The sequence below is a fragment of the Falco naumanni genome, chromosome 6, assembly GCF_017639655.2.
Source record: "Falco naumanni isolate bFalNau1 chromosome 6, bFalNau1.pat, whole genome shotgun sequence".
Lineage (NCBI taxonomy): Eukaryota > Metazoa > Chordata > Aves > Falconiformes > Falconidae > Falco > Falco naumanni.
In genome coordinates, this window is record NC_054059.1 from 78,503,511 (window position 1) to 78,522,122 (window position 18,612).

General features: G+C 36.5%; 1 protein-coding gene across 3 annotated transcripts; it reads right to left on the minus strand.

Moving 5' to 3' along the window:
- Positions 1-200: 200 nt before the first annotated feature.
- Positions 201-18,602, minus strand: ERMARD (ER membrane associated RNA degradation). Of its 3 annotated transcripts, none has more exons than XM_040597852.1 (18): positions 18,286-18,602; positions 16,801-16,969; positions 15,511-15,650; positions 14,884-14,985; positions 12,962-13,051; positions 11,830-11,927; positions 11,127-11,263; positions 9,697-9,811; positions 9,021-9,123; positions 8,526-8,555; positions 7,947-8,015; positions 6,974-7,144; positions 5,983-6,066; positions 5,083-5,162; positions 4,134-4,262; positions 2,462-2,671; positions 1,415-1,528; positions 201-716 (listed from the first exon to the last, which is right to left on the minus strand). In XM_040597852.1, exons 2-18 carry the CDS (start codon positions 16,967-16,969, stop codon positions 557-559), a joined length of 2,001 nt encoding a protein of 666 aa, XP_040453786.1. In that variant the 5' UTR covers positions 18,286-18,602; the 3' UTR covers positions 201-556. The 3 variants fall into 3 exon arrangements, with proteins under 3 accessions (XP_040453786.1, XP_040453788.1, XP_040453787.1); XM_040597854.1 differs by lacking the exon at positions 18,286-18,602 and adding an exon at positions 17,928-18,094; XM_040597853.1 differs by lacking the exon at positions 18,286-18,602 and adding an exon at positions 17,751-17,921.
- Positions 18,603-18,612: the final 10 nt, after the last annotated feature.

An 18,612-nucleotide genomic window follows, 5' to 3' on the forward strand; every position in this document is an offset into this window, starting at 1 on the left:
ATTCTGGTATACCAACAACTAGTTACTTGTTTTCAGCTCTACCTCAGTACAAGATCCAACTCTGTTTTGAACTAGTAACAACCACCACAGCTGCCAACAAGCACTACTTTCTGCTAAATGTTCATTGTTTCTTAACCTGGTGATCACAGCATCTCATATAATTTCCAGTATATTACAAAGCAAAAAAAATACTTTTTGGATTTAAAGTTTTCCAGAACTTTTATTCGCACTCTTCTTAGGTATTTTCAGTATAATAAAAATAATTTTTAAAAAATTCAAGATAGAAACCCCATAATATACTTAAAGTATAACTTGAATCATCCTGATACAGCTCACAGTAAATCCTTTCCACTGGATTTGTCAAACAGTCCATTCTTCGGAAGCTCAATCATTCAACTCCAGTCTCAACAACCGCATTCTAGGGAAAAGACTAATTTTTGCATCCAAAATTTGACAACTATGGATGAAGTTTGTCTTTGAATTAGACTTGTGTAATCTGAGGACCCCAGAACTCTTAAGATATAACAATGTCCATATAATCTTAATCCCATTTGATTTATGTAGCTAGCTGCATTAACATTAGCTTTCTGTCACTGATTTTTCTTATTTTTATCAAAGCCTTGTTTGTAAGCTCCACGGTTTCATCCCACTTGTTTTTCTCGGGGCTTGTGTATGTCACTAATTTCTCAGTATACTGCAAGACTGACTTCAAAAACCTATGGGAAATAAAACCAAAGATTAAGTCATTAAAGGATTTAAAATGAAAAAGAAGGAAAGAAGGAAAGAAAGAAAGAAAGAAAGAAAGAAAGAAAGATATCTCAATGCCTGATTTAAAGCTGCTAATGTCTCCAAATTTCCAAATCTCCCTCAAGATGACCAATACAATAGGGTTTCTTCTACTCCTGGGAGAGAACCACTCCCTGATTCTCACATTAAGCAGCAATGATTTTCAGAACTGCTGTTAAACACTGCCATTAAAAGAATGTAGCGATAACATATGTGATAGATTTTTCCTCAAATGGCTTCCTTTCCTTTCTCAGTCAAGTATTTCCCAATGACTATGACATCCAACCAGCTGTTAATTGACACACAAGGAGTAAAATTACAAATATATTAAATACAGCTTTTGTGTATTAATATTTTATTCAGGATGTGATTGTTCTCTATTTATACTAAGGAAGTCTAATAGAAATTAAAAATGTGAACAACCAGTCCATATATTTTCAGTTACATTATTTTAGTTCTTCAGTGAACATTGTCTGAGATATAATGATGACTATAATGGTAGAAAGGATGACGATGTATCAAAAGTCACGCTGCTCCTTTTTATTTTTTCTCTACAGGATTTATATTACAGATCAAAAAGGAATGTGTACAACTTCCTATTTTCAGAAAGTAAATCTTAAATACTCACTTTAGATACTGCTGATAATCAGAAGGATTCTTCTTACAAACCGAATGAATGTTGACTAGTTCTAGAGCAGTCAACACCAAGATGAGCCGCAACACCAGAGACAAAAATTTAATGCTAGAAATAAGCAAAAGTATTTTAAAATTTAAAAAAAAAAACTAAAACCAAATTAAATAAAAATCATCAATATAAAAAAATTCTTCAGACTTCTGCATCCAACCTAAATAGCTGGATATTGCATAGTGTGTGTGGGTACATAATTATGAAATGTCCTTCAGCAAAGAGCAGAGCAAATATCAAAATCATAAACAAAGACTATGAATTATGAAACTACAAAAAGAGAAACACATATAGTTAAGATTCCACAGGAAACCTCACCAGCACTCATTACTCCACGTAAAGTGGAGTTCAACTGAATTGCAAGTATGTATCGCCAGCTGTCAGTTTAAGCTCCGTTTTTAACATAATATAGTTAACATTTTTAGGAACATAACTTGGCCAAGAATACAATATTTACAGTTTTCCCAGTTTTTGAAGTAGATCCGTAAATCCCTGGGAAACACTTCTGAATAGGAACAAAATGAATGGAATACTAAAGACTCTTTTCTGTCTATAAAGATGCTGATCCAGGAATAATGATAAGAAGCAGCAGAACTAAAGTAGGTAGAGTCTTGAAATCTGCTTAATGTATTGCATTCAGATAAAACTCGAACAGCTTTTGTATACTTAAATAGGAAAAGCTAGTAACCAAAAAATATAATCTAACATTTAAATGATACTTTTATTTGAAAGCTTATAATTTACAGTGAAATAAACTAGCAACGCTAATGATGCCCATTAAGTTATTTTCCAATTTGAGATTTCCTTGTTATTTCAGTATCAGTACATAATATAAATCTGGGTTGACGCTTAACCCTTAAATGGTTAACAAGAACACATGAAGACTGTTGCCTTTAAACTTCTAAGACAAACCCCTGAAAGCCAGCAACAGCAGCATGCACCCAGTCTCTCATAAACCTAACCACAAATAAAGAAACACCACGAGCCAACCTGTTCAACATCCGTAGATAGTTATGCCTCTGGCGAGAACGTAGAGTCTTGTTCATCCACTGTTTGTATCTCAACTCGGTGCTGGCAATAACTTGTTCAGACACTTGATGGCACTGCGTGCTTATTTTACGGAGTACCACCAGTATTTCCAGGACGGGTCGTGGAGAATAAAGTGTGCAAATACGTGTATCACAAAGTTCGATCACCAGCCTCCAAAACAGGAAGAAATTGTTAATTTCCATCTTTTGTTAGCTCGATTTAACATGAGATACGTTTCATATTTGGTGTGGTTTAATCATAATGTTTTAACTCAGAAAACCTGGAAACATTATTGTTACCTCATGACTGAGAAAAAGCGAGGATCTATGCATTAGGGCTGTGACTGTGTTCTCCATCACTTAACTGAACATAAATGCAAAACTGCTGGTTATGAACACGTTTCCCATTTCAGATCAAAGAAATACAACCACAATAAACAAAACTGCCTGGCTGAAACGATATGCTGAACACATCAAATCACAGTAGGTTTGTGGTTGAAGCCTACCACCATAAATTCAATTCACAATGAATTAACATCCACCATAATAAAACTCGCGCAAAACAAATGGTATTAATTAGCACTCACATTAGTGTGTGGTCTTTCTTCTGGGCAGAACAAGAAGCAGACGGTATCTTGTAAAATGCAGGTGGTGAGGCCATTGTTTTAATCAACACCACACCAGATTATGCTTTGTTAAAGCACCCAAATATCTTTCTTCTGTCATATTCTAATCTGCTAAACTAATATGTCACGCACCACTTGAAACACTACTCTTATATAAACGTTTCTTAATCTCCTTCATGCTTAAGTTACCTCTGAGACAGCAAAACATTAATGACTAAAAGCAATAAAGGCAGAAAACTCTAAAAATGGTTTAACACTTCAGTAATTAGACTTCTTTTTCATAAATGAGAAAAATGCAGATTGGTGGGTAGGAAACAGAAGGCACACAAGCTACATAAGTAAAGCAACAGGTAAAATCCTCTTTGCATATCCTGCCCATGCCTAATGGGTTTGGTTATGAGAGTTTTGTTCCAACATATTCATGGGACTCTTGAGACTGCTGTAAGAGTGCCAATTAAAAGTCAAATTGTTTTGATCATTATTCTAAGTCAGATATAATTGGAACTAACATACCTAAAAGTCTGACAAGTATAACAAGGTATCTTCTGTTTTGGAACCTTGACACTAAAGCATATAAGAAAAGAATTACGTAGTGACATATTGCTATTTTAAATGCCATACACAGCTGTGACACCAAGCACATTAAAACAAACTTATGATGCAGTTTTAGCAATCAAAAGAGATTAAAATCAACTTAGTACATAAATATTTAAAACATTCTGCTTTCAGAGTCTGAAAGAAAAATGGTCATTTTTTTCATGGTAATTTCCAAATGAAATCTCTACTGTAATAATCTCCCAAATCTAGAATGTCTCATTTTCATTTTGAAGATGATGTTCAGCTGTGTTCCTAAGATTTTTCCATTAAATCATCAGCATTGTTAAAGAAGTGCATCCAACATTTCAAGCACTTTTCTAAAACCAGTAAAATGAGTAACTTGGGTTTGAGAATTCTTGTGTTGGGATCCACATAAAAGCTGACAGCAGAAACTAGGAAGACACAACTCACCTCTCTGTTAGGACACTATTGATTTGATCATCTGAATTACAGCAATCTCGGGGCATATATTGCTGCAACTGAGATAAAATCTCAGATATCATAAAAATTAAAGTACTAGCTTCAGTATTTCCTTCCAACCTTCAAAACAAAACAAAACAAAAGAATATTTGAGATGATAAAACTATGTAGTACTTACTATTTCTCAAATGGCATAGATCAAGATGCAGATTTTCTGGACAGCAGCGTATTTCAACATCCACTCTCACTCTCTGGTATTACGGTTCTTTTTCCTCTACCTTACCACATCATTTTCTTCCTCTAACTAAAATTAACCTTTTCTCAGTCTCAGAAGTCTCCTGAATCCCTCTTAATCCTCTATTCATTCATCAAAATCCTGCAGCATATTGAGTCTGTGCTAGATGCATTGAATTTTCACCTCTCAGCTGTAAACACGTACAATTTCCTCCAGTGAAATTTTTGAACAACTTCCTCCTTTTCAAATAACAAGAGAACATGACATTCTTTTTCTAAGTAATATCTCATGTAAAGTCTTCCACTGATTTGGTTACCAAGCCCTTTTCAGAACAAGCAATTATCTTCTGTTTTACATCCGGTGAGCCTTTTTTTTTTTTTTTTTGTGATGGACTGAAGCTCTAATTTAACTTCCTACAGCCCCTTCAGCTCTCTTCAGAAATAGAATATGAAGTCACTAACAATTTTTTATGTTTCAGATGTCCTCTCATTCCCTTCAAGTTAGCACACTGTTCACCGCCTTTATAGTATCTGTACTGGTGTGTATAGCACAGATTAAGCTAAAAAGAACAAAGGGGTCTTCTCACAACCCCAATGGTGTCTATCATCTTCCTAGTAAAGTATTTGAAAAGACATTTCACCATCTCAAATCCTATTCTTCGTAAATATTTTGAGAACTATCTTTTTTTTAGCAGCATACACATACCCTTTAATTGTCTGAACTTGTTCCTCAGGCACTGCTGGCAATTCAGGCCATAAATGAATGCTCTTCATACATTCCAGCACCTCAAAAATGTATCATGAAAGATGTTATGTATAGTGCAGCCTTTGACAGACAGGACAACAAAGTCTACTTTTCTTAGTGGCTATTTTAGAAAAAACTGCAACAGGTAGTGAGTTACTTATTCAGTAGTCCTAACTGTGTAAACCGACATCAGTTGTTAAGGTTTATATTAGGGCAAAAAGTCCTGATGTACATTTTCATGCTAAACCTTCATCTGAATACACTAATTTACTATTCCTTCTTCCATTTTTTTAGTATAAAAGATTAACTAACATGACTTTTCTAACATAGGGTTTGAATGCTGTCAAAAATGAAAAGTACTAAGTATGTCCATTGCAATTCCCATCAATAGAGGAACATCTTCAAGCAATTCAATAATACATAAACTGATCAGCAGAGAACTACCACCACACTTGAAAGCAGATTTTGCTACAATGACAGAATCTTAATCAGCTGGCTTTCATACAATAAAAAGTTATAGCCTAATCCAAGATTCCTAGAGACATGACCAAATAGTGTTCCTGACATAAGAAAGCGCAAGGAGATCAAGAAAACTACAGAACAGCAAACATTCAAGTAAGAATAAAGCTATGCAGTGATCCAGAGTACAAACACAGCCCCAACTGCATCAACAGGAGCGTGCTTAAATTACATCTCATTTTAGCAACTGTAAATTCTGAAAGATAAAACTAAAAAACTCATGAAAAATATCTAAGATTTAATTTTTTTAGGACAATCAAAGCATGAAGACAACAATTAGACCAATTTTAAGGATTCACAATTTTAAGGACCAAAATGCTTTTCACAGCTGGAAGTACCTACCTGCTTCTTGAGTCGGGAAATTGGATGAAATCGAGAACAGTAGCAGCTTGCACAGTTCATCAGTGGTTTTATGACCATGTGTTCCTGATTTACGAAATCATAGACAATACACAACAGTTTCTTTAAACTGTCCTAATCATATGCAGACCTAGACTTATACTTAATTTTATGCAACCCACCTACAGTACTGAAGTCAATAAAGATTTCCAAATGTCCAAGGGCTGAAAGCAGTAATCAGCACAGTGAGTGTTAAAAGCTTAATTTCTTTGACACATTTTAACTATGAAACCTGACAGCAGCTGACAGAAAAGCAACCAAGTATTCTCTTAATGCAGCAGCATGCAATATATCCTGAGAAAGTAAAAAGAGCTGGAGCTACAACTAATAAATGGAGGATTTATCTCACAGACTGCTGTATGATATTGAAAGAAGTAAACCCAAATATTAACAGAAAATTCAGGGGAGCAAACTGAATAACTGATGATGATGAGAACCATGTACTGCTAGACAAAAAGTGTTCACAAATTCACAGTATGGAGGGTGTATACAAATCACACCTCCATTAGTGAGCACCATTACTTAAAGTGTCTCAGAGAAAGAAAATCTCAAATATTACACACCTCAGTGGCTGAGCTACAGCTGTTCTACAGACCTTGCAGATAATTCAGCAGATATTGCTAGGTATTGATATAATTTGACAAACAAAATAAAGTGGAATCATTATAATTTATGAATCAACCATAAGAGTAAGAAGTGGTTAAGCAAACAAACTACAGTACAGTAAGAACAAGTAACTTTTTTGGAAAACTTTCTGTACTTACTTCACTACAAACTAGAATAAACATATTTTCACGATTTTTTACTTGGAAGAATACTTCATTTTCACAAAGAGCTGCTGTCAAATAAAATTCAGTCATAAGACTCTCTAAAGTCAGATTTGGCATCCCACGCAACTGAAAAAGTATTCTAAGAACGTAATAGTGATCCCTACCTTAAAAGCAAACATGTCTTTATCTGAGAATCTGCAGAGAAGAGTAATTGCAAATGCAACTATCTGATTAGCTACTTCTCTGGGAAATGCTTCCAGATTGATCTCTCCATGGCTTAAATGATCTCTTATACGTGGACCCTCCTGGTGGTTCAAGAAATCCCAAAGAAATTCCTGCGAAAACATACACCAAGCGTATAGAATTCTATTGTGTGCATATATGCATAGAATACCACTAAAAGATAAGTATCATACTTATAAGAAAGGGGCATTTAGATGATCAGAAAAAAAACATGCAAACTCTGCTTGTAGCAAAAAAATAATAAAAAAAGGCAACTTGTCCGTCTTGGTAGCGTTTGCGGAAATTCAAAACTAACATACATACTATTTCATAAGAAGAAACAACAGTTTCCTTCAGCTTTGTGTCACAAGATCTCCACAGCCTGACTGTCTTTGGCAACAGGACAATAAACTGAGGTCTCTCCTACAGTCCCAAAAGGCCTCTAAATTCAACAACCTTTGTTTTTATGTTCATTATCTGAGTGGCACGATGTGCTCTGATAGGTTTGCATCTAAGTTTTTGTGCCATCTACCAAGGTAGTGCAAGATGTGTCCCAAGAGCAATAAAAAAATAAATTTAAATTTTCTCTGTATGAGGCATCACTTTCCTCCTGCTCCATTCAGATGATCTTCAGAAGCCTACAGACAAGTAGCAGAAATATAGCTGAGACTTCTATATTTCAGAAAGAAAGACAGTCTTATATTCTAACTCAATACAGCTTGTCAGGTACTACTTTGTATCCTTCACAATGAAAAAGAGTAAAAAGCTTCAGGTTCTAAGACGCTAGAGATAAGCCGTGTGAAATAAATGCCTATTAGGCATGATCATAAACATATTTTTAAATTTTAAAAGAAATAAAACAACCACAAGAAAAAAAAACAAACTACCAAACCATAAAACTTTCAAAACACTTGCCATGGCAGGTTCCTCAAGAACAGCAGGAAGCTGGTTGACTTTATCATTTTCCAGATACTTTGCCAGCATCTAGAAAAAAAGTAATTTGTATAGAAATTTATTATTGAAAGCCAAAAAATCAAAGAAAAAACACCAACTAAAGTAATTACTTTCCCTAATTTGAAGCCAATGCTTTTGGCCCTCCAGAATCAATGTACCTAATTATTACTGACAGACAATTAGATATAATTCAAAGAAGCTGTAAAATTGAGGATTTCTGCTTGCAATGTTTATTTGCATTTTTAATAACTGAATCTAGGAAAAATGACAGAATGTTTCTATGAGATGAAGAATTTCAAGATAAAAACATTTAGAAGAAATAAAAGTCTGCTCATTAGAATTTGTATTAATTTTGGTATTTTCTAGGGGATTCCAAATTTAAAATGTTTACTGTCCATCATCTTCTATTTAGAAAAAAATTAGGAACAATGGCTTATCCAACACAAGCATGTGCTTTCTGGTCTTTAGTAATGGAAAGCATGCATGTGCTTAAATTCTGACATTGATATATATTAAAAAAAAATATAAAATCACAAGTACCTCATCAAAAGTGGTGTAGAGAGCAGAAGGCTAGAACAAAAGACAATTAATATTATTTGATTTTCAAATGAAAACAGTTAACTAGACATGTATACCAAACTTGTATTTATTCATTTGCATGAGATACCAGAGGTGTATGAACTAAAAAAAAAAAAAAAACAAACCCAAAACCCTTACAAATGAAAAAAGATACTTTTGGATTTTGTCCCAGTTTTTTTAAAATAAATATAACATGACCTACTTTTGAGCCTGAACTACTGTTTATGAATACTAACCTTCAAGTACTTATTAAGACCTCTTTTACTGGCAGACATCTTTACAAAAAAATTAAAGGCATTCATGAAACTCTACTGGAAATACGTAAGTAATGTTCCACAATGGATTGAAGAATTCTGGGGGGAAATCTGTAAACGTTTAGACACTACACTTCTAGAATGATTATTTTGAAAATATTGTTAGCACTAGATTGTAACTGACTTTAGACAGTAATTTTACCTCAGCTGTTAGCAATCGATCTGGACATTTATTAGTTGTAGTGAAGAGCAATCGAAGTCCAGCTTCCAGCTGAGGAAGTAAGAGAATCACACAGTCAGCATACCTGAAAAAATAACAGAGATACTCAAAGGGCTCTTCCCCCCTTATAAATATAATCCAAATGAAAATTAGAGCAGTTTCAGAGTTACATTCTCAGGCCAAAACCCCAGAACAAAATTCCTTTGTAATGCACTCTGTAAACAAACAATACATGACTACCTGCACCCAGCAGAAGCTGACCACCAAATTCAAACCAGTTCAGAGACAAGAATAATGTACAAAAAGTTAGGCCATGGGAGAGGAAAACAAAACAATGTACTTAATTTCTTTTTAGCTCAAAATGTTAGTATCTGAAGATTTGTTTCCGCTTGCTTTGTAAAAATCTTCCTTTTGGCTACATCTGCAGTAGTTCTTTTTAGATTTCAAAATATAGTTTATAATCCTAGTTGGCACAAAATAAAGTAGCAAGTGCACAAACTTTCTGAGAGACCATTATAATAACGTGTAACTATACATTGTTAAGCAACAGATTTAGCAAAAAGCTTTGGAATCTACAAATGCTGCTATTATTCTATAAATATAATTATAGTTATATTCTACTAAAAAAATAATTTAAAATTAAGAAATTGACTGTTACCTGTTTTGCTTGAAAGCTGTTAAAGCTGCCATCCAAAATGGTAACATTGTTTTTAATACAAAACTGGACAGTTTCACTAGCTCTTCAGCTATGGAAAGTGCCTCATGATTAAGATCTGCAAGTTAGCAAAACAACATTGAAAAACTACATACAATCTATGATTTATTAAATTTTTATATTTCACTGAAAATCTAGGATTATATCAGCATCTGTAATGGGAGGCTTAAATGTTATCCAGTTTATTTTAACTATGGAAGTACAATGACAGTCATGTTTAAGATCAGAAATTGAGTTTGCAAGATTGCATTTTTTGTGATAATATAAAATTACAGAGTAAAAACAATTAAAAAGGTCAAAGCTGCTTTTTACTGAGACTAAAAGACTACCCAGCAACTAGACCCAGCTTCTGTTGAGTTGTTCTGCACCTATTTTGAATACTTAAAGTGTAATATATATTAATAATTCTAATTCAGTACAGTACAGTACTAAAAACAGTACAGTAGTATGAACATTTGAACATGAGCACATTTTTCCTACTTCATCAATTTTCTGTGCTGACATTTAGCATAACTAACATTTAATACTTCAATGAAACATCTACTGAAACTCACACTTAGGAATTCACATTATAAATATCCACGAGAAAGTTCAAAATGGCAAATGCAACTTGACTGCAGTAGCTGTTTTTGAAAGTAAATCAACAGTTATAGGATTTATACTATGTTATCAGCTTGATCTGTATCCCCAAAACCCTGCCTCAGTTCTGTGAACAGAGGCAGTTCCACTGGCAAATTGATTATGTAGCACAAACTGACCATGACCACCACTGATACCAAGACTCCCCATATGCTGTTGTTGCTTTTAAAACAGTAGGAATAAACCAAATAAGGTCTGTACTCAGGGAGATGAGATTATTTTAATTTGACACTTCAGATCCTTCCCAGAGAAAAGCATCAGTGTACTGAAGATGCATCACCATCCCTTACTCTGTTTCAACACTACCTTCCCTGTAAGATGCAGGGCACTCCTGCTGGGATCCTTGCAGAGGGAACCCACTAATTCATTGAATCTGGAAAGAATTAGATTTTGTAAAGGCAAACTAGATGACAGTTAAATGAAATAAACTCTCATCATGAAAAAACTGGAACAAACAGCTTTGGAGTCCTTTAGAAGCAGTAATATCAAATGCTTCACTGTGTTACAGTTGTTTTAGAATGCAGTATTTTTTTATGCAATAGTCAGTGGAACTGCTTACATACTAAAAAGTCATCCTACAAGCATGAGTGATTCATCTGACACTGTATAAAGGTATCTTAGTTAAGATTCACTCTTAGAACTGTGGAAAAAACATTATTTTCAGCAGTAGTTTTGGACCAAGAAACAGTAACAAATATAGCATACTAAAAACTTGCTAATGGCTTAATACTTGCCTGGAAATACCTCAAACTCCTCCAAACTAGTGAAAATCACGTAAGGTCGATGTACTAAAACGCATTTAGTTTGCAGAAGATATGCCTGTAACAACTGTCCCAATCCTGCAGTTAAAAAAAGCAGCATAGCACAATATCTAGGGAGAATACCATAATATATTAGAAAAGCTTATACAACCAAATCTTTTGTAAAGAATCAACATTTGGGGACAAAGCGGTTTTTTACTCTTTCAAAGAAAATCCAAAACCTATGCTATCTTTTTTGAGTAGGGGCACTTGCATTCACAAGCAAGAAAAAACAACGCAGAATTAGGAAAAGAGCATCACTCTATTCTACACTGGCTGCTGCTTTTGCTTCTCCTCCTCCCCCATTCCTCTACCCATTGTTCCAAGTTATACATGACTGCCCTGACAGACAAGGAACCAGGTTTCAAAAAAACCCCGTAAGCTTTCTTGCTTTTCTGGCTAGTAAAAAAACCACGGGTCATAACACTGACCAGCTTTATACTGGCTGAAGTATTCTAAGGAAATCCATTCCAAAAGAAGCAGCAATGGCAGGCGAAAACTGCGAGGATACTGCCAGAGGCCTTTGGGTATTTTTTTTAATAATATTTTTCAATAAGAGCAGTAGGTTTTACTAACAACTTTTCAAGCACTCTCAAGTCTGACCGGTAAGGAAATGAGATTCTTTTTGGTAACTTACTTTGCAGGAATTTCTTGTGGGGATGCAAATCCATGCCACAAAACATTACGAAGATTCAGACCATATGGAGATCCAATGAATATCCTCAGTACATTCATCTAATTAATAAACATGAAGAAATGTATTATTTAATACATTGTATCTTTCCTTGGCAGACAAATTCAGAACTTATTGAGAAACTACAATGTCTATGGTCAAGATGACTGGCCACAGCTTGTCACAGTAACAGCAACTCATTATTTGCAATTCCTAGTGTTCTCTGAAAGAAAAACTTGCAGCTTTCTTGTACATGTTATAGAACATAATACAGGAAGAACCAAACTAGGTTTAGACATTCCAAACTGTTATGACAGGCAAACAAATGAGATCAAGTTTAGCTCTTACTGCCTGTAGCATAAATCCATCATAATTTAATACAAATTAACGTAAAATACAGAATTTGCATTCAAAGCTGTATTCCCAGATCACTATCAAACAACAAGGGAAAGCCTGGTTTTATTTTTTAACTGTAAGAATTGAACTATGTTAACATTCCATCAAAATTCAATAAATAATCCTTATAATACTACTGGACTGGCTATCAATATCAGCTTCTACAGTTCAGATCCAATATTTTGTACTAACAAAGAATTTAGATAAAACTGTATGAGAAAGATCACTGTTTACACAAGAGTGTAAGTATCATCAGAATTTTGTTATTATTATTTGCTTGCACATGGGATGAACAAATTAATTTCTCTATTTTGAAAAATTCTAGTGTGGTAAATGTTATAAAGTATCATATGACACTTCTGGTAAAGGGGCACAGCTTATCAGAAGCACCCAGTACAGGATGCTTATTTTCAAGTACAACAACTCAGACAACTCTACAGCTTGCTCATGCCCTTGACAGGTATGTGAAATTCTATGTATGTAAGTTTTCCTGTAGAAAAGCAAAGAAGAATATAAGAACTATTTTTGCCACATTTTTTGGCCCAGACTGTAACATGTATAAAATGAAAGTTTTTCCATTATACTACAGAATTTGCAAACTCTTCTTCAGTGCAAGCAAAGGCTATGCTTGGAAACCTGCCATTTGGCAAGAAGAAAACCAGCTCAGCATGTATTACTTATATCAAAACTATGCACTTACTACAGCTTGTCCAAACACAACCGCAAGCTGCTTAGAAGCAAGCAAATCTCTTAGAAGGAAAGGACAATCTTTATCAATCAGTAAATATACCTATTAAAAAAAGAAGAAAAAGAGATAACATAAGTAATTCCATATACTTCTTTGTATTTCAAACATACAACTCAACTATTTCATCCAGTGACCATTTTCATTATTGTAAAAACACTAACCAAACAAAACCCACCAAATCCTTAAAAAGGCTTTGAATTCTGTAACTTAATGGCAAATTAAAATTTACAGAACGTATCAGGAAAGAATGGATATCCTACTTAATGTTCCCATAGTTAGGATTTTCACAGTGTTTGTACATGTATTGCTCTTCTCCTCAAAAAAACAAACAAACAAAAAAAAACCCTAACCCACACCAAGAACATGTAATTAAGGGAATAAACTCTACCCAGGACACCACACTTCATTCTTACTCTAGACATCCCTAGGGTCTGTCGTTGTTAAAGCAAGGAGACTTGTGGTTTGTCTTCTGATTCTAGCTGTTCCTTAAACTAGACTTCATGCTAGTTGGGCAATCTCAGCATCTTTAGTCTCAACTGCTATGAAGCCTTCCATTCTTTGTATTCTCCCTGATGTTTTTTTTTCCAATTTTTAGCAATTTTCCATTACTTCAAAATCTACCATGCCTCATACTTGGGCAAATTGGTTTGTCTAGGTGTGAATTAACCCACATCTCCTTCTCCAGAGTTCCTCATAGAGATTTAACAACCTGCTATTTTATCTTATCTGTGGGCAATATACCCCATCAGCCAAGCCTCTTAAAACAGCTGTTAATTCCCTTCTCCCTAACCTGCATGGCCATAAGCAGTGGTGGCATCTGTTCATGTGGTTGCAGTGAAGCAGACCAAAGAACTGATCAAACTGAAAAACAAAAATGGGGGCAGGGGAAAAAGGTGGGAAGGTACCTGGACCTTCATCAATCAATGGATTCATCAATCTAGCTTGCTAGCAGGCCTTCAAATATTTGCAACTCACATAACATATAGAATACCAGCAAACATGGCAGATGGCTGTCAAGCCTGATTGAACAAACTTCAGCAGTGCTATCACCAAATGTTAAACTATAGCTGAACTCATGTTCCATCAAAAAGGGTTCACAATATAAGTTTTTTAACATCAGTCAGAATTCCTAAGTCTAAGTCATATTGCATATGCACTCCTTGCCTCATGCTGGTCATGGAACTCCTGCAGCATTACTCTTTAAACTTAACAAGAGTGCGTACCTTTACTAACTACTACAGGGTAAAGGAAAGATGGAATGTGTTAGCAAAACAAATGTTCAGGACTACAAGATGGATCCCAGACCCATCCAGCTCATCTGTTTGGTCAAGAATTTAAGTGGCCAGCTGACTTCTAGATGTTTTTGCAGCACAAGAATCATGTTGAAGCATTTAAACAGATGTACACTCTGCGAACAGAGCTCTGAGGAAAAAAGTTATCTAGCAGCCTGTTCCATCTGCATACTCCTGCCTCTCTTCACAGAAGTTACTACGTCATCAGATCTACTGCAGAAGGTATGCTGCTCCCTCTTTCAATTAAATAAATAAATAAATAAATAAATACTTATTATACGTATACTGATGAAGCCAACTTTCCTCTTTAATAATGAAATTCATTAGTAACAGCACTCACACAAGCAACTCTACCAGCACAGGTGAAGGAGCTCCAGAAGATTTTTCCATTAGCACAAGTGGGTCCAGAAAAGAACATCTGTCCAACTCAAAATACAGCTGGGCTGTTAGGGTACTACTACAGCGTAGTAATAGAGAGATTACTACAGGGTAATCTCACTTTTTCAACGTGTAATTAAATCCAAGAGCTCATTCCCATCTTCTAAAACCAAATTGCAATAGACTTCTCATGTTGGCACTTACATCACCCAAGGCTCGCTCCAAGCATGACGTTAGTTTCATTAAGCCAAGAGCAACTTCTGTAGCTTGTGTATATTGTAGAACATCAAATATTTCAAGAAATAACTGTATGGTGGGGAAGAGGAAGAATGTTGTGTTAAATATTCAGAAGGAACAAACAAATTGTCAAAAGCACAGAGAAACCTAAACATTTCTCTATGATAGTTGTTATGCAAATGCAGAAAGAAAACCATGCCATGAAAATAAAAATGTAGATGCCTGTAAAGGAAAATGCCTTAGAGTATATCCTATATTTTTAGTTGCAATGTATATTGTGCCTTACATCTATAAAAATTATCAACAATAACTTTACACTGCAAAACTTGATATTAAGCACAGATTATCAGAAAAACAAAATCCTACCATCTTACGTGAAAACAGGCCCACAGCACCTTATGTTCTCCTTGTGATAACTTATATAAAGTCTCATTACAAAGTCAGGAAAACTAAAAGCAACTGTATTACAGAGAAGGACAATTAATTACAAATTCTAAGCATTGTGGTTCATTGACATATCTGTGTGTTCTTACATTAAACTTCCACAAAGGGCTCATATGCCAAAATACAAGTTGTCAACAGACACTTCCGTACCTCTGTGCAGTTTGTCCAGCGCAGCCATAAGGCATACTGAATTACAAATTGTTCCTTGGTCAGAGATTTGAAGTGCAAATTAACAGATTCACATACAGGTCCTAATGATCGTATGCTTTTGATATAATCCACATTTTGATCTTAAATTGAAAAACAGAAGGTGATTAGAGTACCAAACTTCATGAAGGTCCAATATTTTAAAACTCACAAGGAGTAAAACCTGCTACAGCTTCTGTACATATTTAGCACAGAGGATTTTACCCAGACTATTTTAGCACAACTAATACACAACAATTTATTGTTCAAAAGACCACACAGGTAAGATACAGAAAAGCAAAAGTGCAGTGTGAAACCAGGTAAGATTGACTACCTTCTCCAGATAAAAAAAAACCCAAAAAACCAAACCTAATGCAAGAAAATACGAAAGAGGATTATCGTGTTCTGGTTTTGCTGAAATGGGAAGAACCTGCTAGAATACATAAATTCCACATAATCAAACTGGAAGCTAGTGCAGGCTCAGAGATATCCATCAAGTTGCACCGCTTACACCTTTTAAAGAATGCAGATGGATGTGGTACCTTACAGAGTGGTATCATTGCTCCTCTTTGGTGGGATACTTTTACATGAAAATAAATTCTTCTGAAACATACTGCTAGAGGCAGAAACATGTATCATTTTTACCATCTCTGGAAATTAATAACAGAGCTTGCAATTTGACAAATTAACATTTAATGAGTTCATCAGGGCATAAATACTTTATTTTGGTTGAAAAGCAACTATAAACTGTTCTACCTATAGAAGCCAAACCAAGGTATAAGCTAACGTTGGGGAAACAAAGCCAGAAGCAACAGTAGGAACACTGATGGCCCCAGACTATCTTAAATTCACTGCAAAAGGGATATAAAGAACACAGAAGAAAGCAGTTATGAGGTACGAAAGTAGCAGAACTGAACCCATTACATACAGGCACATGAAGCTGGGAACCAAGATGAATGAGGAAGCAATGGAGCAGCTGCTTATGTAGCACAGGTAACATGATTCTTGGGAGCCAGCAAAAACCAAATACCAAACATTGTATTTGAAATTATTTATTTGAATTTATTGATGCATTTGAAATTTAAATTAAAAATTTAAAGCCCTTTGTAGATATGAACTGTATGTACTCTAATCTGCAGCAAAGCCAATGCTGCACTGTAATAAAATATTATACTAAGCTAGGACTTCTATGAACTGTACTGAGATTCTGCATCAGTCTAAAATGCATCACTAGTACAGCAGGTAAACACCAACCTGATTCAAGGTAACACACGTGCTCTGTAACAGCTTGCCAACATACTTCACCATTTTCAGATAAAATATTATTAATATCATAGGTGTCCTTCTTCTCAAATCCGAGTTTGCAAATCACATAATGCACAGGTGGAGAAAGACAAGTAGTGACCGAGTCTGACAATGCCATCTAGAACACACACACAAAAGGCCTTGCATTAAGAAAGTAGATGAGAACAAAGAAAATTATTACTAAAGTATACCCATAAGCACAGATATACAGATAGCAATACTGCATCCATAAAGAAGTTCTTAAGGTTTGCAATGCAACTTTCATATAGGCACATGACGAAAGGAACTCTGAGCAGAACCACCTTGCAGAAAACTGAGGGGAAGAATTGCCCGATCTGCATCATGTCAGGATAATGTATTTCTGAATGGGTTTATCTAAAAAACTGATACCATGATAGATTGAAGCAAAAGATCCCTGTTTACATATAACCGCTCCATCTAATCTCTGAGTTTGCATGGAAAATGATGCTACTTGAAGCAAAACCAAGAGCTTCAGTCCTTATGACCAGCAAAATCAAAGGGGGGGGGGGGGGGGGGGGGGGGGGGGGGCAGGGAGCAGGAGCAGGGGGGAGGAATGTGTGAATTCTGTATTGAATTGGTAGCAGTGGTAGAACAATTGAAGCATAAATGTTGTTTGTACATTAGCCTAAACAAAGAAATGGACTGATTCAGAAGCACACATCTAAAAGAATTTACAAAGATAGAACTGCTCATGCTTAACTATGAGGGAAAATGCTTCTGATTTTAATAAAGTGTCACACTCCCCCATTAATAAAACAGAACAGACAAAAAAATGTTTGAAAATAAAGTACCATACAAAATATAAAAAGAATCCATTAAATTAAAAACATTTTTTTCCTCTTTAATTAGGTGGTGGCATTGACCTTCACAGTATGTACTTTCTGAATTCATGGCTTCAAGGAGAGACTACATATTTACATGGGTAACAGCACAGAGCAAGTACGATTGCTCTTGCAAGGAACCAGTAATAGCTGCCATCAGGAGAACCTTATCTGCTATTAAAACAAAAAATAAAAATCCAAAGCGTTCATGAAACATGTACTCCAGTCCTTCACCTCATTATTCTGAGGCTCCTCGCGTTCCGCTGTCAAGACTGGAGGCCAGAGCAAAACTTAACTCCCACGGCCACCCTTTAGCGCCTGAAAGGGGCCAGACACGGGCAGGCAGCTGCCATCTCAGGGGGAGAACGTGGCCAAGCCCCGACTTTCCACCGGTGACCGGGCCGCGCCTCACAGCCACGGCCGGGCCCCCCGCCACGGCCGCCCCCAGCACCAGCGTTTCCCCAGGGCCAGCAGGGCCCGCGCAGGGCCGAGGGCGGCGGCGGCAGCAGCCCCCGGCCCGCAGCCCCCCAGCCCGAAGCCCCCGACCACCGCTCGCTCGCTCCGCCCCCCCATAGCGCCCCGCTGCCGCTACCTCCGGTACCGCCGGGCCAGCCCGCTCTACGTCATGACGCTGGCTAGCGCGCGGCGTCACGCCTGGCTCGCGCGGGAAGGGCCCCGCCCTGGCAGGGGGCTGAGCGCGAAGGCGGCCTCTCGGCGCGGCTCGTCGGCGGGGGACGCGGGGTTCGCCCCCGCCGGGCTGGGCGGCGAAGCTGCGTGCCGCCAGCCATGGAGAAGCGCTCCGAGATGCCGAATTTCGCCCCGGCCCCGAAGGGAGGAAAGCGGCGCCGGGGCCTGTTGGATAAAGACAGATTGAACGGCCGCCTGGGCGGGGGCGGGACGGCCCCGGGGGTGAGGAGGA